At 40.2% G+C, this 27,396-nt stretch overlaps 1 protein-coding gene across 1 annotated transcript; it reads right to left on the bottom strand.

The window, feature by feature from the left end:
- Positions 1-363: 363 nt before the first annotated feature.
- LOC129095864 (beta-1,3-N-acetylglucosaminyltransferase lunatic fringe-like) lies at positions 364-12,355 on the bottom strand. Its single transcript, XM_054604456.1, has 8 exons — positions 11,922-12,355; positions 5,623-5,671; positions 4,472-4,574; positions 4,210-4,363; positions 3,444-3,529; positions 3,188-3,347; positions 2,963-3,048; positions 364-2,013 (listed from the first exon to the last, which is right to left on the bottom strand). The coding sequence occupies exons 1-8, from the start codon at positions 12,264-12,266 to the stop codon at positions 1,947-1,949; spliced, it is 1,050 nt and encodes a 349-aa protein (XP_054460431.1). The 5' UTR covers positions 12,267-12,355; the 3' UTR covers positions 364-1,946.
- Positions 12,356-27,396: the final 15,041 nt, after the last annotated feature.

The raw sequence follows: 27,396 nt of genomic DNA, 5'->3' as shown, positions 1-27,396 counted from the left end.
CACACACACACACACACACACACACACACACACACACACACACACACACACACACACACACACACACACACACACACACACACACACACACGGCTAATGTTTTGGTTCTGCCTTTATCTCTCCAGGGCCTTGTGCATGGCTCCATCTAATTAGAGGACAGCTGTTGTTGAGGGGTTATGGATGTGGGTGGGGGGGCTCCAGACAGGAACCCAATCGGCTCATAAACAAGGTCAAAGGTGAGAGATGGAGGCGGTGTCCCTATAGGACCCCATTTAAAAAAAAAAACCCCGCCTCACAATCACAGACACACACATTCACATGTTCAGACCAAAAAGTGATGTTTTTTTTGTATTTATTGCATGTTTTCATACAGTCCAGATACTGGAGAGAGCAGGTACGCTTCAGAAGCAACAGTTCATCATATACATTCATTTAACAAAGGGACAGAGTTTAACTTAATAACTTTTACTCATCTGTAACAAATGCTTTCAATGCACAGAAAGATAAGAGACGACCCAACATGAGTCATTCTTTGTTACACTGCTGCCGTGTGACCTTTTTCGAAGCAGTTTAACGTAATAATGGCTTTTTTTAAGAATAATAATCTGAAACAGGACTGTTGACAATATGTGATTGGTTCTGAGATTTTGTAAAAGAATAGTCTGTTCATTGTGGGAAATACTCTTATTTGATCTATTGCAAAGATTTATATGAAAAGACGTGTACACCTTATTCATGTGTACACCGCAAATATGCAACTGGAACCAGCAGCCAGTTAGCTTAGCTTAGCACAAAGACTGAAAACAGGAGGAAACACATTCAGTCTACCAGCCACTCTAAAGCTCAGATATAACCCCGTAATCTAACTCTCGTCAAGTAAAATAACGAGCGCATTTATCCAAATTGTTAAAAAAAAAAATGTCTTCTTCAAATTATGAATCGCAAAACAGCAGAAATAAAACAGCAAAGTGCTCAGACATGATGACATCCTTCAGAGAGAAAAAAGATAATACTGAACGCTGACAAGATAAAAACATTTCCTGATTCGATCCTTCATCTTTTCACCGTAACAGTGCCATGTGTTGAATCCATGTGGGGGGGTGCAGGCTGGGCAACACGGTAACGTATTCACACATAATCAAAATCATCCAAATCATTTTTTTCAGAAGGTGGAGAGGAGACACCGGAAATGTACGAGAATGCGATGTAAAGCTGAGCAGTCCGGTCGTCTGTTGGTCCAGCACTTTGGTTCAGAGTGAAATATCACTAAACAGCTACTTTCACACTGTTTGCCTCCATTTCTCTCCTCAATAACAATAATGTCTCTCACCACGTTAATAACGGAGATCTGTGAAAGTGACAGAACGACTAAAAAGACATTTGGAGCGGCTAAAACTGTCAAACTTACTCAAAATAGAAAATAAAGGCAAACATGACTTCATGGTTCAGCTTTGTCCTTTTTGAGTTTGATTAATGATTGATCTGTGATTGTTGTAGCTGAGCCTGGATCTCAGCCGTTACTTTGTTGAGCACACAATGTTATCATAACTGATAAAAAAAAGGCCACTCTCAGGAGCTAAAAATGAAGAAATTGTCTCTCCATTTTCTCATAATATCCAAGAATTTTCACAAGTCTTCTTCTCCTGTTGCAGTTTTCGGCCTTTTGACACCCACAAAAAATTCACAGGGTCAAAGTTCAGGTGTCACAAAGCAATAAAAAGTCAGTTTTCCACTCAGTCTGCTGTTGGACGAGAGGAAAACATTTATGTCAAAATGTTTCAGGGCCTCTCGGTGGAGCCAGAAGAGGGCAGCAGTGAGACTCCTTCTCCTCACTCCTGGACGTCTGCAGTAACTTCCTCCTCCATCAGAGAACATTCAAGTTAACCCCAGACGCTCCGTCCTCCTCCCTCCTCCTCCACCCTACTGTCGGTGTCTCTGGATGGGCGTTAGAGCGGCCGTGGTCTCGGGCAGCGAGCGTCGTCTGGGTGCAGCAGACAATGGACCGACCTGAACCTGAGACAGAGAGGGGAAACGGGTGTCACAATGCCTGGAAGCTGCCAACTGGGGATTTCAAAATAAGACTATGTGAATACAATTAGCCGTGTGCATACATTCGTACACACAATGCACAAAGACAGGAAGCTTGTCGCCGTAGTAAAAACACACACACACACATGAGAGGGGGGCTCACATAAAGGAGAATTGTAGTACACATGTTTCAAAACTAAAGCACTTCCTGAAGCAGACGGAGCAGCTGCAGGCCGGCGCTGGACAATATTCGATAAAAATGCAATAAACAGTATCCATTATTGATTGTTTGAAAAGATCTTTAATCTTTTTCAATTACCCCCCCCCCTCTCACGCTGCCATCACAGTCTATTGACAGAGCTGCAGAAACAATGACACTTAGCCCAATTCAATACACAATGATACAATTACTGACTAGACACAGCAGAGAAGGGGAAGGACAGATGGAAAGCTGGACTAATAAAAAAAATAAATCCCCTTAATGTCAGGAAACCAAAGATAAGATCAGTTTTTTGTTTAATACTTTGAATTGTTTTGTTGGCCTGTAATGTCTTTCCTCTGGGTTAGTTTTCGTGGCGCCTGTGCTGTAAATATTCACCGTTTGTGGTAGAATGAGCAACACAAGACAAGCATTCACAGGATAAACTAAAGTTTTTCTCTGATTATTCCCTGAGATTATAAAGTTATAAATTAGCAAGAAAAAACTCATATTCTCTGAGATAAAAGTTGTGAATTTAAGAGTAAAAACACATTTACAAGATAAAAACGTGAACATTCTTTGAAATTATAAAGTCCCAAATTATTGAGAAAAAAAACCCTGCCGATTTTTTTCCCCTCAAGAAACCACATCGCTTCACTTTGCAAGGTTGGATCAACCTCATCATACAACAGACCGCAGTTTATATATATATATATATATATATATTATATATACCTTGTAGGATCTTCATTTATTGAAAATGGTCCCTGCAGGCTGACGGTGTTTCTGCTGTTTTCCACTGTGCCGTAGCTGAGAGTCACCTAGAGGACAAACACAACCTGTTTAGAGAGTTGACAGATCAATAAGTCTGTCTGTCTGTCTGTCTGTCTGTGTCTGTCTGTGTGTCTGTCTGTCTGTCTGTGTCTGTGTGTGTGTGTGTGTGTGTGTGTGTGTGTGTACCTGGTTGTGTATGTCTGACACCAGCCCCAGGTTCTCCAGGTGGGAGTGGAACAACGGCGAGCGGATGAGGCTCACGCCGAGCAGCGCCTCCACGATGTAACCGACGGCGCAGTCGTCCGGGAGGCGGATGTGCTCAGCCGTCGCCATGAAGGCGCCATCGCTGCACAGAGGAAGAAGAAGACGAGAGCATAAGAGGAGGAAGGTTCTGTGATGGAGCTGAAACACTGACTGATGTATCTATAGGTGAGGATCCTACCTCGCCCAGGGTTTCATCTTGAGAGCGAGGCCGTGGCTGAGACAGAATCCTGCTCCACCCGTGGCGAACCAGAAACGCACCTGCTTCTGCACACAAACACACATACACATACATTACACTCAGCATGAATGGATGATTTTTAAATCAATTTGGCAACTTAAATTATGTTTTTTTTAAAGAGGGAAGCTATTACTCAGTGTTGTGACTATATTTTAATCAGAATCAGAATCAGAAACTGTTTATTGCCAAGTACGATACACATACAAGGCAACAGTAAACACAGTGCAATAGTATAAGATTTAATTCAAAAAGATAGAAAATATGGTAAACAAACAAACAAATAAGACTACATTTAAACAAGTATATTATTTAAGTGTCAAGTGTACAGTATATTAATAGAGTTACAGTTACAAGGCTGTGTAACTGTAAGAAATTGTCCTTGGGATGTAAGTGACAATGAAACTGATGTTTATTTCTTAAAGGAAGTTAATAATTGACGTTCCAGTAATAAGTATGGAAGATAATTTCAAGGCCTTTACGGTGTAATAAAAAGGACTTTATTACCCATAATACTCTTGGAGTGGAAGGAAAAGGGCAACGTGTTTGGGTCGATTGTTAGCTCTTGCTGTCACGAGCTAAAGTGTAAACCGTGTTTCATTTGCTTACAATTTCAGAGTCCTGCCTTGTCATTTTTAAAGTAGTAAGACTAGATGTATATTTTAGTTATGGAGCTGCAGAATTGAACAATCAACCAATAAAAGTTTACCATCTGGGTGGTGCCGAGCCTCTCCGTGGCCTCTATGGGTCTCTCGAGGCTGGGCCGGCCGATGTAGACGTCCTGAGTGTGACTGTACTGAGACAGGAGCTTCAGCAGGGAGCCCACGTTCACGTAGTTATCATCATCCACGTGACAGAACCACCTGTGACAGAGGAGGGTTGGTCAAATGTTCTGTGTGTTTATGTCAAGTATTACTGTGTGTGTGTGTGTGTGTGTGTGTGTGTGTGTGTGTGTGTGGAGTGAGTCTTACTTCCTGCCAGAGTTGATGAAAGTGTCGTATTCCAGAGACATCTTACAGGAGAGGGCCTGACGGTTGTGGGCCGCTGAGCAGTTGGTGTTGATCAGGTGAGCTCCTGATGATCAATGACAAACAAAAATCAATAACAGAGCCTGACACAGCAGTGGTTAGAATTACAACAGGTAATATGTGCATTTGATGAAGAAACTTTGACTAAATATTTGTTTCAGAAGCAAGAAAGCTGTTTGAAAATGTAATTCATTTCACTGTTGATTAAAAAATATCAAACAGTGTTTCCTAAAGCTCAGGAAAACGTCCTCAAATGTCTTTCTTTGTTCACAATTCAAAGGTATTTAGTTAACAGTCATAGCTAGTTGAGTTAAGAAACCAGAAAATGTTCACATTTCAAGAAACTGTTGCAACGATTAATGGATTAATGGTCAGGTATTTAATTAATCGCCCTCTATATTGACACTCGATGAGTGTTTTTTTTTTATTTAAAAAAAAGGTCAAAATTCTCTGATTCCAGCTCTATGGCAGTCACCTGAATATCTTTGAGTTGTGGACAAAACAAAACACTGATCAACATTTTTCATCATTTTTTCTTACATTTTAATAGATAAAACTAATCCATTAATTGAGAAAATAATTGACAGATTTATCAACAATGAAAATAATCAATTAGTTGCATTCAATGAATCAGAGAATTTTGGCAATTTGTTAATGTAAAAATTACAGATTAGTCGATTATCAAAATAGTTTAGTGATTAATTAAATAGTTGGTAATGGTTGCAGCTCTAGATACTATCATAAACAGCCTGCTAGTAAATATCCTAATCACACCCTTTTTTCTGCACTGAGTCGTACAGTGTGTCCCATAGTGAGAAGAACACCTCATTAAAAGCAAAACAAAGGCCTGCTGATAAAACTGCAGTGACTTCCTGCACTTCGTGGAAACACAGTATTGCCCAGTCAGCAGCCTGGTTCCTGCTTTCCTGCTCACCGAATGCAGATAACACTGCTGCGACTCAGCGAAACTGCTCTTTGACTGAGTGTGTGTGTGTGTGTGTGTGTGTGTGTGTGTGTGTGTGTGTGTGTGTGTGTGTGTGTGTGTGTGTGTGTGTGTGTGTGTGTGTGTGTGTGTGTGTGTGTGTGCAGCTCACCCAATCTTTTCCTCAGCTTCTCGTCCTCTCCATCAGTGAACACGAACGTCTGTGGAAAAAAAAAAACACAAAAACAAACAGTTCATGTTATTCCAGCGACCTTTAGTGACCTGAGGGGGAAACAAAAACACCGACCATGCAGACGCTTTCACTTCTGCTCCACCATCATTGTTCGTGGATGATTGCTTACGACCTCAGGTGAGACTCCACCTGTTTCCTCGGTCACACACCAACGCCCACGGCAGCAGCGGGCGATGCTGATGTTGGATGGAGGCCAAGATAAAAAAGGTAAGCCTCTTGTCTATCAGCAGCAGAGCAGCTGGTCTCAGCTCTGTAGCTGTGTGTGTGTGTGTGTGTGTGTGTGTGTGTGTGATGAGTGACGGGGTCGGGGGTCACTGCGCACTCAGGAAGCCGTGCAGACCCCTCAACTTTCCACAGGAAGTTAACACACACACACAGCCTGGGTGCACATTCAGAGCGAGGTCTGTAAATATTGTCCTTTCTCTGTAATTCCAGGACAATAGATCTGAGATGAAACTATGACAATGAGGTTTAAAGTTCTGAATCTCAGCTTTGATTTGACGCTGAAACCAAAGTATGGTTTACATTTTGTACTACTTTGTCATTTGCAAGTGCCTTCATCATTTCAAGTGTTGATTGTAGAAAGAAATGACGCTCCTTTTTATACATAGTCCCTAAATTCTAGGACAATGCAGCAGGACAATGATCCTGAACATGTAGACAACGTACACCCTGAGCCTTCCACTTAGCACTTATTGTATTCGTATTAGTTTGTTGCACTTGTTGTATTCGTATTAGTTTGTTGCACTTGTTGTATTCGTATTAGTTTGTTGCACTTATTGTATTGGTATTAGTTTGTTTCTGCACTATACTTTTGCTCTGGTTTATGCTTTAAGATGCTTGTTTAAGAAAGGAGATGCACTTATGACGTCTGGTGACTAGTAGTTCTCTTGAATACCTATGTTAAATACACTTATTGTAAGTCGCTTTGGATAAAAGCGTCTGCTAAATGACTGTAATGTAATGTAATGTAATGTAATGTACACAAAGAGGTTTTATGGCCAAACAGAAATTATTTGAGAATAAAGTCGTACATTTACATGAAAATAATCATTTCTGAGATTATTAAAATCGCAAATTAATGAAAAAAAAAGAAGCAGCTTTGCACTTGCTGAAGATCAAACATTCCCTCATTGTCTTCTGTGTGCTTGTATATAGTCTTATTTTTAATGTAGGTCATTTTACTTTCACTTTAGCACTTTTTAATCACATCTACTTTGTACTTTTCTACTTTAAAAGCAGAAGTCACATTAAAAAAAAAAACTGTGTGATAATTAAAACAGCAGAAAGGAGACATATCAGCTGAGGTAGAGAGGAAGCTACAGGTGTGTCTGCAGGTGGGCGGAGCTACAGAGCACCCCGGAAATGATACGTCATAAACGTGTGCATGGTGTTCCTGAGCTGTTTGACGTTTTGTTTCATTTAAAGGAGCTCAAGAGGAGACCAGGTGAGTACAACCACACAGGTGAGAACGCCAACGAGCACGTAGTTCCCTAGCAACGTTGTGAGCGCGCCTCGCGTGTGTGTAAAAAAAAAAAAAAAAAAAAGCACGTGTGTTTGTGGCTGCAGCTGTTCTGAAGTTGTTGTTTATGACGTCACATGTCCACGTGGTCTGCTTTGGTGGTGTTTTATTGGACTTTTGATTGTTAAAAGAAGTTTTCAGGTGCCATGACGACACAGCTCGTTTTAATTATGGTTGATTATTTATGTTTATTTGTTTTGAGTATCTTTACTGTTGTTGTTTTTTTTACTACACTGAGGAAAGCTGCTGTATATTTCTATTTGATAATCAGTTGTAAACATTTGTGTATAAGATTACATGTATTGCAATGTAGTTATTAGTGAGATATTGATCTGGTTTATGCTCTTAGATGGTTGTTTAAGAAAGGAGATGCACTTATGACTTCTGGTGACTAGTAGTTCTCTTGAATACCTATGTTGAATACACTTCCTGTAAGTCGCTTTGGATAAAAGCGTCTGCTAAATGACTGTAATGTAATGTAATGTTCATAGATTTAACAGCATTGTATCATCATAAATATAACAAAAATGTAACGAGCAGTACATTTTACCTAAAATACTTTTTATTTTAAATAAGGTAAAAAGGTTTACATTGTTTACTTGAGTAAAATGGATTTAAAGTAACAGTACATTTACTTGAGTACAATATTTTATTTCCACCTCTGAGTGAGACACAGCAGATGTTTAACAGCTATGTTTCCGTGTTCACCATCTAAGTTGAGCGTGTTAGCATGCCAACATTTTCTAATAAGCACTAAACACAAAGTACAGCTGGTACTTGGTTAAGAACTCCAAAGTATTGGACAAATATAAACTTTGACGCGACGATCGAGCTAGATGAAGAATGAAAGGAACAACCAAAGTTACTACAATTCATCCTCTGGGGACTATGAGTGTGTGCACAGTTTCCTGGCAATCTGAGATGTTTCAGTCTGGCCATCCCTGGAGCTGAAACATTTAGTTTGTCCAAGTTAAAGCTGGGATGAATGTGGTTTTAAGGTAGTAAAGACAATCAAATATAGTAATTTAAATGGTAAAGGAGTGAATATATGTCCTTGACGTCTATAAGTCTTTAATACAGACTGCAGCAAAGTCCACTTTTAACCTGCAAACCATCCTATTAATACTTAATGGGTTCGCTGCAGTGCGGCCTGGCAGGACGTCAGAAGAGAAGATGCCTCTTTATGTTTGTGCCATAAAGCCTTCAGACATTAATTTACTGCAAAGGACCAAACAAACAATCTAAAGTTTTTACTTAATTTCAAGTTTGCATTAACTTATCTATTTACTTAATGTCCCTTAAAAGATCTATAATTCTATAAATGTCCTCAAATTACAGCTTGACGTCGTCACTTTAACTTCTATAGTGGTCGTTTTTTTTGAAATCCAAAGTGCTGGAGTGACAAATGTGTTAAAATACTTTAACTGAACGCATCCCCTGACCCGGCTCAGAGGGATCTGCAACCTTCCCGCCATGCAGCACAAATTAAATAATAAATATTTGGTCTATGTACTGAGTGATCACACCACTGCCTGTTTCGAGAGAGAGAGAGAGAGAGAGAGAGAGAGAGAGAGAGAGAAACGTAGCTCTGTGTGTCCAGCCAGCTGTGAGTTTATGTCAGGCTTATTTTTCCCTCCACTCTGAGACTCTTAAGCCTCAAGAGAGCAGTCAGTTTCTGAGTCAGTGTGTGTCATAGGAGGGCAGGAGGAGAAGGGTGGGGTTGGGGGTGGGGGTGGGGGTCGCTAGGATTTACACAGGAAACAGCGACAACAACAACCAGCGAGGCAGGAGAAAGTGGTGTCTGTGTGTTTACTCTTGTGATCAGACACATTTTTAACTTCCCATGAGAAATCCTGTGCGTTCCCAGGGCATCTGTGTCAGTGAAGGTAACACTGTGAGAATCGTGTGTGTGTGTGTGTGTGTGTGTGCTGCATTTCCATTACTCAGCAGATTATAGTATAGAGGTGTGTCTGGGAAACGGGTACAGTTTCACACACACACCTGACCGTGAGAGCAGAGGTAAGAATGCGTCAGACACACACACACACACACACACACACACACACACACATCAGCTAATTTCCCCCTCCATAAGCTCTATTTACATGTCAACAGTGTCTGTGCGGCGTGAGATGAGACTTGAGCGAGTCCTTCCTCCAAACACTGGGGTTTAAATATGAAATCAGAGCCGCCACGCGCTCCACAGTAACGTCTGCCTTCGATTAGGAGCTTTGAAGCTGCTGGGTGCAGTTCACCACAGCCCCATGTGTTTCGCAGCAACAGATTCATCTTTGACTCACTCAGCACCGTGATTCAGACCAAAAAAAAAAAAAAAAAAAAAAAAAGCTGTCTGATCTCAAATATTTATCCGTGAGGCTTTAACGTCTCTCTTTCAGATCCAGTGGTCATGTTACAACTCCTCCAGGAGATCACAGGGCTGCTCGGATTAATAAGGAGGAAACGGTGGTTTCTAATGTGATCAGTGAAGGGAGGATTCAGATTTAGAGCGGAGATGATCCGTCCATTAATCTGATTAACTGGCAGATATTTTGATAATCTATCACTCCTTTTAGTTTTAGAGTGTCCAAATCCTGAAATGGGTTTTGTGGTTTTTCTTACTTCTCTAAGATAGTAAAGTGAATATCAAACAAACCGTCTGTAGATTAATCCAAAGTAAATCAATCGCTGTAGATTATTTACAAAAGTAAAAGTGCAATAGAAAAATAGTAAGTCCAGCATTCAAAAGTCAATAAAAAAACTCAAATATGTGCAGTTGAGTATAAAAAGTGAAAGTACTCAGGCTAAAGAATGGCTCCTTTCAGTGTTAATAATAATTACAGGGTGAGGGTTATAATTAAGGTGATGCATTTTAATGTTGAACCTGGTCCAATGGAGCATAAACTCAACTCCTTTATCTGCAGTTGGGTATTTTATATGCATTGAATCGTTTGAACACAAACATAACTAGTAACTACAGCTGTTAGTGATGTATAACTTACATTATTTAAGTCTTGAATGTAGTTAAATAGATAAGAAGAAACTCTATTGATCCAAAGAGGGTAAATTCAGGTGTTACAGTAGCACAAAGACAGATAAAAGAACAAATAAATAGATGTAAAAATTGGAAAAGAAGAATGAATATAATAAGCAATTAACTAATACAACTAGTGTAAGAGTAGAAACTATACACGAGCAATCAAAGTTACAAGATAAGTAAGTTATAGTGACATGGTAGTAATCGAGTATATGTGTAAACAGAGTACAAATGTGAACATAAAGTACATATAGAATGTATTTGTATTTTGTTACTGTCCACCCCTGAAGCTGCAATCACTTTGAAATAAAAGTGAAGGTCGAGGGAGTTAAACTTCAAAGCCATGACATCTCAGTTTTAATGATCTTTGAAGCTGTTTTATAACAGCAAGACTCCGCATGTTGATGTCGGTCTGAACTACAACTGAGCATTGTTTTATTTAATGCCTTCTGGCCAATCTGCATCTCTTTGAGAGTACTTGATGAACTCCAGAGTTCCTCCTCCAGAGTCCCACACTGCAGTCTGTCCTCTTTACCTCCCCCCTGGTTGTTTTAAAGTCAACGTGTTAGCAGCAGTGTGGCCCTCAGATCTCCCTGTCAACGCATCACAAAGGCCTCTATCTCTGGTTTACAACCCACCAGCAGGCCGGATCAAAGAGGCCGGTGGACCCTGTCGTGTTTCGGGGGTGGGGGGGATTATAACTCGCTGCCAATTGCAGCAGGAGATGAGGGGGGACACCTCTACGTATACAACTTCCCCCTGACACAGGGACTATTTGCATGTGATCACACTTTACATAAAAGCAGATTATGTGCATGTTTGGCTCTGAGTTTAATTAATCAGCACTGAAAGACAAGATTCCCCTTCACATGACCCGAAACCAACTGATGAAGCACATAAACACAACACAAGATCTCAAGTTTATAAGTAAATTGAAAACACTATCTGGTAGCCAGGTTTTTCTTCTATCGTGTGATTAGGATTTGCATAAAAAACATAATAAAGGTAAATGATTATTCCCTTTTTTTTAATGGTTTTGACCAAAATGAACACAGCATTTAGCAGTTTATTTTCTCTTCAGGTTTCAAACACACCTTACACAGCTAAATTAACAGAAATGAGACTTTAAAATAACTATAAATAAACGAAAACATGACTTGAACATGACTTTTGCAACAATTTAAGATAAGATAATACTAATAAAGGATTATCTTATCTTAAACTGTTGCAAAAGTCATGTTCAAGTCATGTTTTTGTTATTTTATTTATAATTTTAAATAAGATCTCATTTCTTATCTTAAACTGTTAATTTTGACTTTTTTGTTCATTTATAGTTATTTTAAAGTCTCATTTCTGTTAATTTTGACTTTTGCAACAGTTTAAGATAAGATAATACAAATAAAGGATTATCTTATCTTAAACTGTTGCAAAAGTCATGTTCAAGTCATGTTTTTGTTTATTTATAGTTATTTTAAAGTTGACTTTTGCAACAGTTTAAGATAAGATAATCCTTTATTTGTATTATCTTATCTTAAACTGTTGCAAAAGTCATGTTCAAGTCATGTTTTTGTTCATTTCTAGTTATTTTTAAAGTCTCATTTCTGTTCATTTAGCTGTGTAAGGTGTGTTTCTGGGTGGTCTGATCTCTGCAGTGTTCCTCACCTGTTGCATGTTCCTGGAGATCCAGGTGTCCAGCAGCAGGTCCATCCTCTGCCGGTGATATCTCCCGGTGGTCTTCACCGCTATGAACAGGTCGTCCGGGGAGAGCCGCTCCACCGGCCCGGGGGGAGCGCTCCTCCTCGGCGGGCCGCTGATCGCTCTCCTCTCCCGGGTGAGTTTCTTGAAGTACGCCGAGAAGGCTCTCCCTCCAGCTGGAGGCTCCACCGGGTCTCCGCTGCTCGGGCGTCCGACGGTGACGACCAGCGTCCCGGTCACCAGCAGACAGGTGACCGCGGCTGCAGCGGCGGAGCTGACGGTGCTTTTAGGTCCTGCGGCGGGTTTCCACATTGTGACAGAAAGCTTGTTTCATAGACGGGAAAGCAAAGTGTGAGAAAGTCTCCTCTGCTGTTTACAACATCTCCTCTATGCAGACTCAGTGGAAGACCTCCTGGTGTGAGACTCACTGTTTTTACAGAGAAGTTATAAACTCCACCGGTGGGCGGGGCCGGGTCTAGTTCAACCAATGGCCGGTTTGAGCGCTCGACGGGGGCGGGGCTTAGTGGCAAAGAGGCGGTGATGTCCCTGGATGAACATCCACATGTAGACTCCAGCAAACAAGCAAACTTTATTCATTACATTATTATTATTATTATTATTATATTCCTTTATTGATCCCCATGGGAAATTCTTTGCAGTAGTGTATTACAAGACACAGACATTAAAGAACATACTAGTCAACAGAAGTCATAAGTGCATCAATCTTAAATACACAGCATCTTAAAGCATAAACTACACAAAATAAATGCACAGGCAAATTACAACTAACAACAATAAATAAACATACTATACAACTACACAGACAATAAGTGCTAAATACTATACTAACAACAGATAAGACAATAAATACACATACTTACAATAAGTGCAGCACATACTGATACATACTATAAGTGCTACACAGACACAGACAATAAATACACATACTATACAACAAAATAAAGATAGAACAGGACATTACAGTCATTTAGCAGACGCTTTTATCCAAAGCGACTTACAATCAGTAGTATATTACATATCATTCACCCATTCACACGCTGATGACACCATCAGACTCTAACTAACATTCATTCACATCCAGTCCACACCGATGGCAAGCCTTCAGGAGCAACTTGGGGTTAAGTGTCTTGCCCAAGGACACATCGACTGCCGAAGCCGGCTATCGAACCACCGACCCTCTGATTGGAGAACTACCTTGCTCTCCACTACGCCACAGCCGCCCCTTATTCACTGTAAAAAGCAACTTTACAAAAGTGCTTTGCAAAGGAAGAAGAAAAGATATATGGATAGAAAACTGTAAGGACAATGTGTAAAATAAAGTGTGAATTGAGTGTATAACCCATCAGTTAAAAGATACAAAAAACACATAGTTTTAGATTCATGGTTACAAAGGGGTGAATTCAAATTGGTAGTGATTTGTCTTGTGTGGGATTTTGCAGGAGGTGTCAGTTTTCAGCTTTGACCTTGGTATGGCAAAAAGTACTTTGGGGAAATTCACTCACTTTCTCTTTCAGAATGTGGGGATATCTGCCAGAATCTTATTTTATAGTTGTTTTTTTCGTGATAATCTCTCTATTTAAAGATTCAAACTGTGTTTCTTTAAGAGAAGACAGGAGTAATATTGTCTTCTACCTAAATGCACCTGATGCACTCACAACCTTAATGATATGTATATACTCACTCCGCACATTGCAGTCATTTGGAGTCGCTTAAGAAGAAAGCAACAGCATTCCTCATTGGAAAGCAATGTTCCCTGAGTCGCTCTGTGTGTGAGCCTGGTCATTCTCCAAGAGGACAGATGTTGAAGACGACCGTGACATTGGAGTGTGTGTAGTGCTGCCAACTAAACATGCACACACACACACACACACACACACACACACACACACACACACACACACACACACACACACACACACACACACACACTGAGAGAGAAGACGGACGTGCCAAGCAGCCAGGTTGCCAGAACCACCAACCATCTGAGGAATGTTTCCTCTCTAATAATGTGCAGTGTGTCTGTGCTGCATAATCTGTTCTGATCCCTCAAGCAGAGTCAGTATAATATTACATATTCAGAAAACTGTCTCACTGAGGACCGTTGAATCAGGCTGAATGGGTTGCGTTCAAACAAAGAACTTGTTTGACTTTTTGACAGTCTTCGTCCTCAAAACTGGTGCACTTTAATGAAATGGACAACATGTCTGATTTGACAAAGCAATCCAAACTCTTTAGGCCTACTAGTTCTAAATTTCCTCCATAGAGTTTAAGGACTTTTTTTCAAAGTTGTCTAATCATTTAAAGTTGCTAAATTAGATATTCAGAGCTCTGTTTAGCAGCAAACAACCATTTGCTATGTAAAGATATAGTGGAGCAATGACTACCTGAGCAGGGAATAAAGTCACCCTCCCTTTTGCTGTGTTGCTTCGTTGCCAAAGCCTGGGTCATGCTTTTAGTGCTGTTCATGCATGTTAGCGTGCCCCACTGATAACTCACGGTCACTGCTCTGCACTGCCGCTCATATGGCGGTTACAGCTGATAACGTTGTCCCGACTCACGGCGATGTTGTGGAAGCTAAACACTGTTGGCTCTATCAGCACTTTTGCAGTTGTTTGCGCTGTTAGCTCCTCAGCTGTTGCCGTGTTAAGAGCTGGTGAGAGGCAATAGAAATGCTCCAAATCTTGTATGTTCCACCTTTTAAACATAAAGTTAATTCTTGACCTTGAAAGTCGCTCATCTGTCATGGAGATGGACCGGTTTATTGATCTTGAGTTGGGACTGAGTAGTCTTTAAACTCTGCATGTCAACAGTTGCATCTCCCTGACAAGTGAGCAAGCTCCATGTGCTGATGAAGTCAACTTTGAGTTTTGATTATTTATATAGACATTTTAAGGATCATTTTTCATTCTTAAAATGTTAAATTAATATGTGATAGTGTTTGTATTGCTAATGTATTGCAACATAGCTGAAAAACATCCTGACTTTGCATCCGGTAACTTAATACCATTAAGATAAACAACGAGTTACCGAGAACTCCTTTAACTGATTACTAGGAAACACAGTTGGCTGATTAGCAAGCCTCCCATTTTGTACCACAAAACAAATACTTTCTAAAGCTTCTCAGAAATGTGACTCAGCACCAATATGACTAAACATCCAATGATCTTTGGCCTAAGTTTTGTGAAACATATAGGAAATTGAAATGGTTAGAGGAACTGGGAGGCGTGATTATCTCACACCATCTAATCATCAGTTCGGGTGGAACATTACTCATCATCCTGTTGATCACTGGCAGCTTGAAGACACATTAAAGAAGATGGCCTCAGGCAACAATGTGTGTACATATGCGTAGCAGTAAAGAAATGTTCTCCTTGCAGTTTGTCTTTGTTTTTTCACAGTGCTTCTTCTTCTTGGAGCGACACGTCTTTTTCTGTATTTACTCAGTTTTAGGGGGCTAACATACATTTTGCGGACTGCTGTCTACTGTAGTTAATACACTGACTAAGGATAAATACCTCACACAACCCCACCTCATAAGACCCAAACTATCCATCTAATGTGTCGTATAAAGAGGATATTACGCTGACAAAATTTGAGACCCTGAAGACCAAAAATAATACATTTCATCCTGCAAAGAACAAGTATGTGGGTACAACATTTTTTAGCCATCCATCCAATATTGTTGAGATATTATAGTCTGGACCAAAGTGATGGACTGACCAACGGACCTATTATTGCATTAAAGCTGCTAGCATAGCAAAACATATAGATCCTGTTCAGATCTTTCTCAACAGACATAGAAAAACCTTGATGTCGCCAAAAAACACAGTGGTGGGATGTAACTACATTTACTCAAGTACTAGTAACATTTTACTTCTAAAAACCTGATATGATAATGTAATATGTTCTACTAATCTACGTAGAAGTACACAAAGTATCGAAATCTCAAAATTCTCTTACATGTTCTTGTTAGAGATAAAAATCTGAATATTATAATATGACACTTTGAAATGAGCCATTCTGCATAATGAGTACTTTTACTTTTGATGCCTACATTTTGCTATAATATATCTGTACTTTGACTTAAAGTTACTGTCAGGAACTTTTAACTGGTTATGAAAACATCTCCATTTAATACTGACGCCTCTATAAGTTATCAAGACAATCAGCGAGAAGATTGACTTTTTCTATGTAGTTATTCTATATGTTTGTCATCGGTGTCACCGGGTCGGAGACTGCAAAAAATTCAACAAAATCATGCTGGTTCTCCTGAAACTCCTTCAGCAACCATCCCGATTACTGGGCCCGCTGTTCCCTTAAGGTTTTCTTAAGGGAACATGGTGCTTGAAACACCTCCGCTTTTGTCTGCAGGATCCACCACAATCAACATAAAATGAAAGTTCATCTTAGTAGCTTTAAGTAATCAGGACTTTTTTGGACTATGATATTTATACTTTTACCCAAGTAAAGGATCTAAGTACTTCTTCCAGCACTGCAGGAACAATGTAACTACCACAATATTTATTGCAACACCTACTATTTTCAATGCTGAATATTGCTTACACTTCTTTTGAACAAAGTAGCAATATAAATAGTGGTACAATTAAGTATCGGATTTAAATTTGGCATCATAAAAGTTTTGCTTCTGTATGAGAGAAACACTCCTGACAACTTTAAAAAAAAAAACAGGCACATATTGAGAGAATCAGCGGGAAACGAGCAAAGCCAGACCTCGTTATTCCCCCCATCTGTTTGTCCTCCTCTGTCTGTCTTTGTCATGACAGACTCCTTTTATTCCTTCCCTTCAAAGATGAAGCCAGCTTACTGCCTTTCGCTTTCATCCTACTGGAGATCACACAGAGCACAACAGCTGAACTGCACATGCACTTACAAACTTAAGTTCCCCCGTCTTTACGATGGCTTTAATTTCCTCTCTAACCGTATCTTTGTAGCCGCAGTGTGAGCTGGAGCTGTGTTTGTGTGTGAGTGTGGATCTGGAGAATGTTGTGGTTGTTGAATAGACGCTGATTGAAGAATCCCTATTTATAGTGCTGTCAGAAGGTGTGTGTGTGTGTGTGTGTGTGTGTGTGTGTGTGTGTGTGTGTGTGTGTGTGTGTGTGTGTGTGTGTGTGTGTGTGTGTGTGTGTGTGTGTGTGTGTGTGTGTGTGTGTGTGTGTGTGTGTGTGTGTGTGTGTGTGTGTGTGTGTGTGACCTTTTTTCCTTTTAGTCTGTGTGTTTAGAGCATAATGTGTGTGTGTGTGTGTGTGTGTGATATGTGCAACTGTAACATACAAGGACAGTCAAGCTCTTCTGAAATCTCCCTCCTCTCTCCTCTTCTTCCTTTGTTTCCCTCTCTCTCGCTTCCTCCCCTCATTTCATCTGTTCGTCAATATGTTTGCAGAATTCAGAGTGCAAGGTCACAGTTTTCCAAAACCTCAACTTGGGACTTTTCCCCTAAACCCGTTTCCTCTCACTGTCTCCAATACTGTACATACGAACGAATTAAAAAAAAAAAAAAAAAAAAACACTACACATTCTTGAGTTTTAAAAAGTCCCTTTCATCTCCACGTTACAATTAATGGCAGATAAACCGCCGCTTAAATGTGGTCGTTCCCGTGAAAAGAGAAATGTGTGATTGCGAGTGGGAAGGAGAACAGCAAGGACGTTTTCTTCCTTTTGTTCTTGGCAGAGTGAAGGAATCGCTCTCAGACCACATCTAGAGGAGACGAGGATGCAGTGGTGAAGAGGGGAGGGAGCAAGTGATTGGAGTTTGGGGGGTGGGGGAGGAGGAGGAGGAGGGGGGGAGTTAGATATGTCAAAGGTCACAATCTGCGACAGAGCTTTGTGGCTATCGTGCACCAGAAGAAAAAAACACACACGAGGATCAGGAAACAATTCATCTGCTTGTGTATTTAGCCATAGACTGTGTATGAGAAGTGGACAAAGTCGTCTCGATGTCAACTTTTGGTTTGTGGACTACTGTTTTGGTTGACGCCATCTTGGATTTTTGAAACCAGTGAACGGAAGTGACCATATTTGGACTGTGGACGAGTGATTTAGAGAAGCTGTATACAACTCTGTCAATCATACGGTAGCCCCACCTTAAAGCATACTCTCCTTTATGGTCTATTTGACTCTAAATTGGACCATCATTTATTAAATGAACATCATACTGTATTGAAGAAGATTTGAAACCAGCGATTGAGACCATGAACTCATGTTCACAATGTTTACTGAGGTAATAAATCAAGTTAGAAGTAGAGTCATTCGACTTCTATACAAACTGACATCTTTATGCAACCAGAGGAGTCGCCCCCTGATGGCCATTAGAGAGAATACAAGTTTAAGACACTTCAGCTTTGGCTTCACTTTTCAGTACTGGAGTTTGCGCCTGATTTGAGCCCGTGTTTGTGTGTGGTTAAAGGAATACTTCACTGAAAATTGTGCTTTTTTGTTTTTGAGTGCTTTCAAGGTAGCCGTGTTGTTTGTTTGCTTTGGGGAGGAAAGCAGCTGAAGTCAGTGTGGATTCACAGCAGCTATAAGACCCACAGTAAAAACTCCAAAAAACATCTATAGAAACTTCTCAAACTGCTCCTGCGGCATAATTCAGCAATCTGTTCTTGGTCTAAATGTTCAACACACAAAGCTGAATTATCAACCAGGTGAAGCTGGCAGCAGCCCCGAAGCAGCAGACCATCATAGAGGCTCTGCTCTGTGTATCAGTTGGCTTTCAGCCGTGCTGGCAGACAGCAATGTTAATCTGTCCAAACTGAAATATCACAACAACTACTGCATGGATTGCCATGAATCTTTCATTACATGCAAGACTATGAACCCGAGTCTTTTGTGACTAGAATGGCTGTATATTTAGTCTTGTTAGTAATTCATTCAATACAAATGTGTGAGGGAATTCTTAAGTACAATATCAACTTAGCTTTTACATTATTACTGGGAAGTACTCGTATTCACTTTATTTCCGAGAGAGGAGGCGAGTGATGTATATTTTAGTTAATATTAATCAGAGTTAAGCAGAAAGGACATTGTCAAGCAGAAAGCTTAACTACAGAATGAAATGGTAAATACCTTGGAAGCACTTTAGGCCATCATAATAGGTGATATTACGTCAAAGGAATAGTACCACATTTGTGAAATACACTTGCTATTGTTTTCTTGCAGAGAGATAAGATTTGTGTCCCTCAGTCATGTCATTCTGTTAAATATACATATATATGAAAGCCAGCAACTGGATAGCTTAGCATTAAGATGATGAGGCAGATGATCATTTATTGGGTTGAAACGATCACCGCTTTACCAATAAATTGTTAACTCATTTAGTTTTTTAAATGTTATGTTTAGATATGCACTTTTGGTGAATTTACACGCAATCTACAGACACAAATAGATAAAGCGCAGTAAAGGAAAAACCTACACCTTTTTTTCCACTAGTCTGAAAGAAATGTTATGGAATCAAAATTTTCCAGTTATAGAAAAACAATGTTTTTTCCTGCAGTGTCTCGCTTTAAAAGGTAGATTTATTGTTGGGGAATTCCTTCTTTAGATACTGCACTATCAGAGGAAGAGGCAGCATAGATGGGGCCAGACAGACAGGCTGAGATCAGTAATGTTTTATTGATGATGGAAAAACCTGCACAGACTTTGTGTAGTGTGTGTGTGAGTGTGTGTGTGTGTGTGTGTGTGTGTGTGTGTGAGAGAAAGATTAACATTTAACAGAAGGCAGTGTTTTTCAGTCTCAAGTGCAGTAAAATGAAACCAATCTGGTTGGAGCACTTTTTTTTTTCTTTCGCTTTCTCTATTTTTATCCATCCTGCTCTCTTTTCTTGATTCTCTCCATCCACTCAATTCGTTAAACCACTATTCATTATTTCATCCAGTGTGCGTGCTTCACCATCCCTCTGATTCTGAGCCACGGTAGGTACTTTCCACTGTTAAACCACCGAACACAGGAGGGATGCAGACGACTGTTTGCTGCTTGTGTTCCACATCACTCGTCTGTTGTCATGCAGTGATGCCATGAAAACCACATTAACAGTGAAATATGTGTGTATGTTTTTAATAAAACTTAGACCTTCTTCTTCTCCTGAACAAATAAAACCACAGACAAGAGACTTTTCCTCTTGCTTTACAAGAAGTGTGTGCGTGTGTGTGTGTGTGTGTGTGTGTGTGTGTGTGTGTGTGTGTGTGTGTGTGTGTGTGTGTGTGTGTGTGTGTGTGTGTGTGTGTGTGTGTGTGTGTGTGTGTGTGTGTGTGTGTGTGTGTGTGTGTGTGTGTGTGTGCTACAACAAGAGGTCTTGTCATCTTAACCAGGATTGTACAGTCATGTGCTTCTCATTAAAATACTTCCCTCAGTAAAAGGACTGATACTGCACAGCCAATACGTTAGTGAAAACTAGTGGTGTGTGTGTGTGTGTGTGTGTGTGTGTGTGTGTGTGTGTGTGTGTGTGTGTGTGTGTGTGTGTGTGTGTGTGTGTGTGTGTGTGTGTGTGTGTGTGTGTGTGTGTGTGTGTGTGTGTTCTTTGTATTATCTAACTTCTAGTCCTAATGGAGAATCTGTTGCAGCTCAGCAGGATTGATGAACAGTGTCAATAATACTTAAGCGTGACATGGTGTAATACGGCAGATGATCTTGTGGTTGGCTGGAGCTGCTGCTGTTTGTGATGATGATCATGATGATGATGATTACAAAACGTTCGGGGCCACACAAGTTTACAGACTGAATGGAGCAAAGCCAGTCATAATCATATGATTAATCGAAAACAGGGATAAATCTTCACGGATGACCTGGCTGCTACTTATGCAAAGCTGATTAACTCGGACCATGTGAGTCCATTAAATTATATCGCAACCGCACAATGTGTGTGTGTGTGTGTGTGTGTGTGTGTGTGTGTGTGTGTGTGTGTGTGTGTGTGTGTGTGTGTGTGTGTGTGTGTGTGTGTGTGTGTGTGTGTGTGTGTGTGTGTGTGTGTCAGTGTGTGTGTCAGTGTCAAAGGCGCCTCCCAGGAGCAGTTGGAGACAGTGTACGATCCGCAGGGAATTGAAGCGCAGGATCACAAGATTTCACAACAGTTAGTTTAATGAGGCTGCTGTGCTGTGTGCTGTGTGTGTGTGTGTTTGAGAGGCAATGAAAAATGAATACAGGCGTCGGCGTATCTTTTGAACTTGATTAATAAAGACAGAGTATGAGATGTAGCGATAGGAAATCGCTGCTTCCTTTCGTTTGAGATTTTCATTTCTGAGACTTCTGTTGCCACCTCGATACAACGGAGGGGACAGGAAGTCCGTTACTGGAAGTGAAAAAGTCAAAAGCAACATCTCTTTTTAGAAAGAGAGGGTGTGATTGCATGCACACTGACATCCTCATGATCAGGTTTCTGGAGTATCCAAAACATTTTATGTGCATATGAACATCCAGCCCATTGTTACTCCAAACTCAAATATGGCAGATTGATCAGTGGCCCTATGCGTCAAACTATCATGTTCTATGTGGCCGTAGTTATGCTGCTACTAAAAGAGAGTTTATGTGGATGGATGGGCCAAACAAACACTGGACTTTCACCCAGGATATCGGAGTCCTTGTCTGTGTGAAACAAAAAGTCAACACTGATTTATTTTCTGTAACGTTATGTTTACGTATGTAACTAAGTAGTTTTGTTGCCTAAACCTTAACAAATTGTTTCCAGTGAAAAAGGACATTTTTCTTTGAAAAGACAGTGTATGCATGAAACAAGCAGAAATTGACCCGTGCAAAACTAATGCAAAGAGTGGTATCCAGAGCATCATAGTTTGAAGGGTAGGGCCACTGAGCAAGCTGTCGTATTTGACAAGTTGGAAGTGAAAACATGTTGAAACATCATATCCTGGATTAAGAAGCCTGGATAAGTTCTTCATCCACATTTAAACCTGCAATTACTGATTTTGGGCCACTTGGGGACAGCTGAAACAAACTGTGAACGCAACACCAAAATGTTTTCACTCTGGAAAGATTATCTGACAAACTGTTAGCAAACAATTGATGCATTCAGCAGGTACAATTAGCATGTTTACATTATCTAAAGTAACATTTAGAGTTGTGTTTAAGGCTAGCTGAGTCCAATACTGATTATGCTTTCAGCTCATTTTTGGTCTCCACCTACTCCTGAGGTAAATATCTGACTCTTAAGCTGCTAAATTCTCCACTGTGTTCACCAGCTAGTCGATAATTATACGTTTTGTCACTACGTGAGGAACATTATAACGTTGTTTTCATATTGTTTTGTTGGCTTGACTGGCTTTCCGCCTACCGCTATGGTCATTGCCAGTGCTCACCTCAAAACCTAGAATATTTGGATTCTCTTGGGACATTGAGATAAAACCCAAAGCTGTGTGACATCAGAGATGCTACATCTTTGGTATTTTATCAAGCAGATTATGATATATATAATATTGTCATCCTTTTTTTTTTTTTTTTATATGTACAGGGAGAGGAATCCATCCTCGATACGTTTTTTATTTTTAAGTGTCGTATGCTGTACAGATTATAAAGCCCCTTGAAGGAAATTGGTGCTATTAGGCTATAGAAATAAAACTAACTTGACAGGTTTCTATAGTGAATCTACAGGTATGTGTTTTTCTGAATGTGCATATGAGGCTGTTTTTCTACACAGTGTATGTGATCCAATAAAAACGAGCTGTTGTGAGAGACTCTGGAGTTGAGAAAATGAAACCGCTGGTTGATAAATGCAGCAGAGGAGTGACAGGGCCGTTATGAAGACAGATTTGAATCATTCAGAAGTGCAATCAAAGTTAATAAAACTGATGACCCCGTAATGCAATACATGACACCAGAGAGAGTCAAACATAATTTTGTTTTCTCTCATCACCTTTTTCATTTCCTGCCTCTCCCAACATCCAAACACCGGCTGCACTGAACCCCCCCAGTGTACATCAACTCTACATTATCACTCACATCAAAGGCAGCGCCATGATGATAAAGCCCAGTGTGTGTGCGTGTGTGTTGTGTGTGTGTGTGTGTGTGTGTGTGTGTGTGTGTGTTTGAGTCTAACTGTGAGGCTGAAAGACCCAAAATAATAATAATAATAACTAATAACGAAGGGAAACAGGGGGAGAAATAACTGATGTTTCATTTGGGTCTGAGCCAAAATCTAATCAGTCTGGATTAATATCGCCACACACACATGTGCACAGACACAAACACATGTGCACAGACACACACACACACAGACACACACACACACACACACACACACACACATGCACACAGAGAAAGGGGAAAGTGTGAAGGGAAAAATAACAAATGAATGAAAAGAAAACAGATGACTTCGATGGTGAGAGGATCATGTTTCTGTTTGAGAGCAAACACTTTCCCAGGACAGACTAGATTAGATTAAAAAGAACTAGAGTAGTATAGAAAAGAGTCAAGTCAAAAGACTACTAAGGTTTTGAGACACCTAGCACTAAGGTTTCAGATTGCAATCAACTGAAACTTCTCTTGAGTAGCAAGCGTGCATGGAGACCGGCAGAAACCTCCGGGTCTGAAAAGTGAAGCCTATGCTGAATTGCTTGAAACTTGTAATTGCTCTAGCGGCCAGCAGGGGGCGACTCCTCTGGTTGCAAAAAGAAGTCTGATTGTATAGAAGTCTATGAGAAAATGACTCTACTTCTCACTTGATTTATTCCCTCAGTAAACATTGTAAACATGAGTTTTTGGTCTCAATCTCTAGTTTCGAGTCTTCTTCAAAACAGCATGATGTTCATTTAGTAAATTATGATCCGATTTATAGTTAAATAGACGATAACACAGGCTATGCTTTAGGACGTGGCTACCTTGTGATGACAGGTCGCTACTACGGTGTTGTCCGTTCTGGTAGTTGGTAGCAGCTTGAACCCTTTCACAGTGTGTTTTCAGATCATGAAAGCTAATTGCAATATTTTCGGTAACCTAAAAATGTGTCAACCACCGTTTGCACTTAACTGCACCCTTTCATGTCACTTCTGGTTGGAAAAAGCCAAGATGGCGACGTCACGGTGTCTTTGTGAACTTCTATACAGTCTATGGTTGCAAAAAAGCAAATGGCCCTCTCTAGAGCCAGTGTTTGGTTTGTCCGTTCTGAGCTACTGTAGAAACATGGCGACGCAACATAGGAGACTCTGAGAAGAGGACTAGCTTTGAATGTAGTTCATGCTAAGCTAACAAAAACACTGTGTTTCTTAGTTTCACGTGATTATAAAATAATGAAAACATTAAATGCTACACATTGGCCTTTTTTAGGTTGGAAACCCACAATATGATTTATGTTCTGTATTGGCTCGTTCAAACTTGAATCAATATCGTATTTACTCTGAGTTAAATATTTCAAACACAAGACCGCATATTTTTTGCTGCTCCGTTCCATCAAATGTACGTAAAACTCAAAGTAAAAAAGATATTGTCATATTTGGATTCTTGCCACAAGAATTATAAAATGAAGCTCCTTGAGTTTGGCTGCACACCATACATTTGTAATGAGCCACCAGCCGGTCAGTGGGGTTTAAGAGGTTAAACTTGTTTTCCGTACGGCTAAGATCTTCAACCCCGTTGCCTTTCACCTCAGACAGACGCTCCAGCCCTCCAACCGTTGAAATGTGTAGTGGCTGATTTGTTCCCCCTCCCCCGGTGATTCACCCTTAACCTTTGCTTTCCACATCCATGAAATCCATACCGTCTGCCCTGACCTCCTTCAACACACACACACACATTCAACAACTTTAGCTCCATCCTCAGGCTCTGTGAAATCCAGCCAGCCACCTCTAAGCCATGACAAATGCAGGGGAGCCTCTGGTCTGTGTTGTGGAGCCTCAGCACGGTCACAGTGTCACAGACATCATCTGAAACTGGAAAGTGAATCTGCTCAACTGATGTGAAATTGAAACAGGTAAAAAGCCCCATTCAACATCTGTGGAGACGACTTGTAAAGATGCCACGTCTGCTTTGAAACTAAATCTTTTTAAAGTATTCTTTTATGGATTAGGACAGGAGGAGGAGGAGGATGGGGGAAAAAGGGAAAGTGAAGTGAAGCAGACGATCATATTTTGTTTGTCTCCACAGAGTGATAAATCTACAGCTGTTATTCAATCTTAAACATACATATCTGGTTTATCTGTCTCCTGGCCCCTGTGTGTGTGTGTGTGCGTGTGCGTGTGCGTGTGTGTGTGTGTGTGTGTGTGTGTGTGTGTGTGTGTGTGTGTGTGTGTGTGTGTGTGTGTGTGTGTGTGTGTGTGTGTGTGTGTGTGTGTGTGCGTGTGCGTGTGCGTGTGTGTGTGAACTGTATTTTACTTTGCTAAAAGAGACTTTCCATTTTTATGACACTTATGGCAACTGGTGACCTCCCAGTGAGCTTGTGTGTTGTAAATGTGGATGCATGGGAACGTGAGTCATATTCATCTATAGTATGTCATGCTATAAAAATAAAAATAGTAACACTATAAAAACTCCTCCACACAAATCACCGGCAAAGAATGTAAAAAACAGAGACAACAAATGAAACAAACAAACAAACTGTAATTTAAGCTCATAACAGCTGGAGCCTCAACTCAAATCCTCCTGACATCTGTAGAAGAAGCCTCAAACATATTACATCACTTCATTATTAAAATATGTCCAATGCTGAGATCTGTCTTTTGCACAGTGTCACAGTGTCACAGTCAATAATAAATCCTATTTTACTAACATTTGATTAAATTAGCTTTTATAGTGAGTTAAAATTGGTTGCATGGTCTTGTGAAAATGTCCAAGTTAGTCTTGACACATTAGGGATGAATAAAATACGTTTACAGATTCAACATCATGTGATAGTTTAACCAATGGTTTCACCTTATTTCACTGCTCTACAGGTGGAGGTAATGCACCAAGAAATCCACCAATGTGCCAACATCTAGTTCATGTTAGTGCATGTGAGCGTTCCACACTGACTAACTCATGTTGCCATTGTTTGCACTATTAGCACATTTAGCTGCAAGCTTCCAGCTCAGGCATCAGCATGTTGAGAGCTGTTAAAAGGTGATCAACATGCTCCCAATCTCATACAAAGCACCTTGGAGTATAGTGATATTCTATATTTTTCTTAGGGTCTTACTAACTAAGTATCGTCTGTAACCAAAACCTGATATAACTTACTGTATTACTCAGTATCATAAAGCTTGTTTGTTGTCCAGAAACTATGAACTGCATATAAATCATCCACTGTTGCACTGGGTGAAATATTGCTTCATTACAATGAACACAGTCCCAAACAAATGCACAATTTACTCCATTTTGCTGTTAAAACCACAACAGTTTATTTAGACATTTTTAAAAAAAATGATGCTACATATTTGTGACCTGTTTTTGAAGGTTTACATCTTCAGTAGGAATAAATGGGTGTGCGGCTGACTGCTACAGATAGATGGGGAAGTACCGACAAACCAACGGACTGTTTATTCTTATCTTTTCATGATTCGATGACAGGAACTCATATATATATATATTAAAACACCATCTTTATCCTTTTAAAAAAGAGATGCGATCAGTGTTCATACTGCAACAATTAGACATTTTAAACTGCACGGTCGGTTGCTCATCAATGCAGTGTCATCACAACCGTCGCCAAACAAGAACATGTTTGTGTTCGGTGCGTGAGCGATAATGACACTTCAAATATGGCAGCGCATTAATCTGTCGGGATGAAAGGAGCTGACACCTTTCGGTTTGTGTGAACGTAATACTGACAGCCACTGAGTCTTATCTTATCAAACAGGCCTGCAGCGGAGGTGTGTGGCATCAGTCTGACACCTATAAATCTCCACACACACGCTGCCAATAACATCCTCGAACACACACACACACATACACATACACATACTAGTTGCTGACCTTACTGTACATACATAGAGTTCTGCTTTTTTTTATCTTAAGTTGTATTTCATTTCTAAACATCGGCCTTTGTTCTAATTGATTTACTTCCTCGTTAAAGTTATGCTACATGCAAAGTCTATTTTTTGGATATCAAATGTGTCTGTATAAAGTTGGTCTTTTGCTTCTTTACAGAGCCTATAGTGGCTTATATCACTTGATTGTTAAAGAACATTCAAAGAATAAGGACTACAAGTTCTGCAGGCTGTAGTTACTGCCATTTTTTTATGCCATTTATTCTGTATTTTGAGGACATCGAGGTGTAGTTTTATCTGTGAAAAAAACTCAAAAAGGAAGAGTTGATATTTTGTGAAATATGCTTACTTTCCGACTGTTACATGAGAGGATCAATATCACTGAGATGTCTGCACGGTGAATTAGAAGCTGGAGCCAGGAGACAGTTAGCGGGGGGAAACAGCTAGCCTGGCTCCGTCAAAAGCATCTAGCAGCATACTAAAGGTCACAAGTCAACATGCT

Source organism: Anoplopoma fimbria, chromosome 9 (genome assembly GCF_027596085.1).
Source record: "Anoplopoma fimbria isolate UVic2021 breed Golden Eagle Sablefish chromosome 9, Afim_UVic_2022, whole genome shotgun sequence".
Taxonomy (NCBI): domain Eukaryota; kingdom Metazoa; phylum Chordata; class Actinopteri; order Perciformes; family Anoplopomatidae; genus Anoplopoma; species Anoplopoma fimbria.
Note: the sequence above shows the minus strand (reverse complement) of the source record. Positions and strands in the feature narration are given on the sequence as shown.

What these genes read in the sequence shown, in the direction of transcription:
- LOC129095864 (XM_054604456.1), bottom strand. Translation starts at nt 12,266, where the DNA reads ATGTGGAAACCCGCCGCAGGACCTAAAAGCACCGTCAGCTCCGCCGCT. An exon ending in TCTCCAGGAACATGCAACAG is followed by an intron (nt 5,672 to 11,921) that starts GTGAGGAACACT and finishes TTTTTTCCACAG; the next exon opens with ACGTTCGTGTTCACTGATGG. An exon ending in TTCATCAACTCTGGCAGGAA is followed by an intron (nt 4,364 to 4,471) that starts GTAAGACTCACT and finishes CCTCTGTCACAG; the next exon opens with GTGGTTCTGTCACGTGGATG.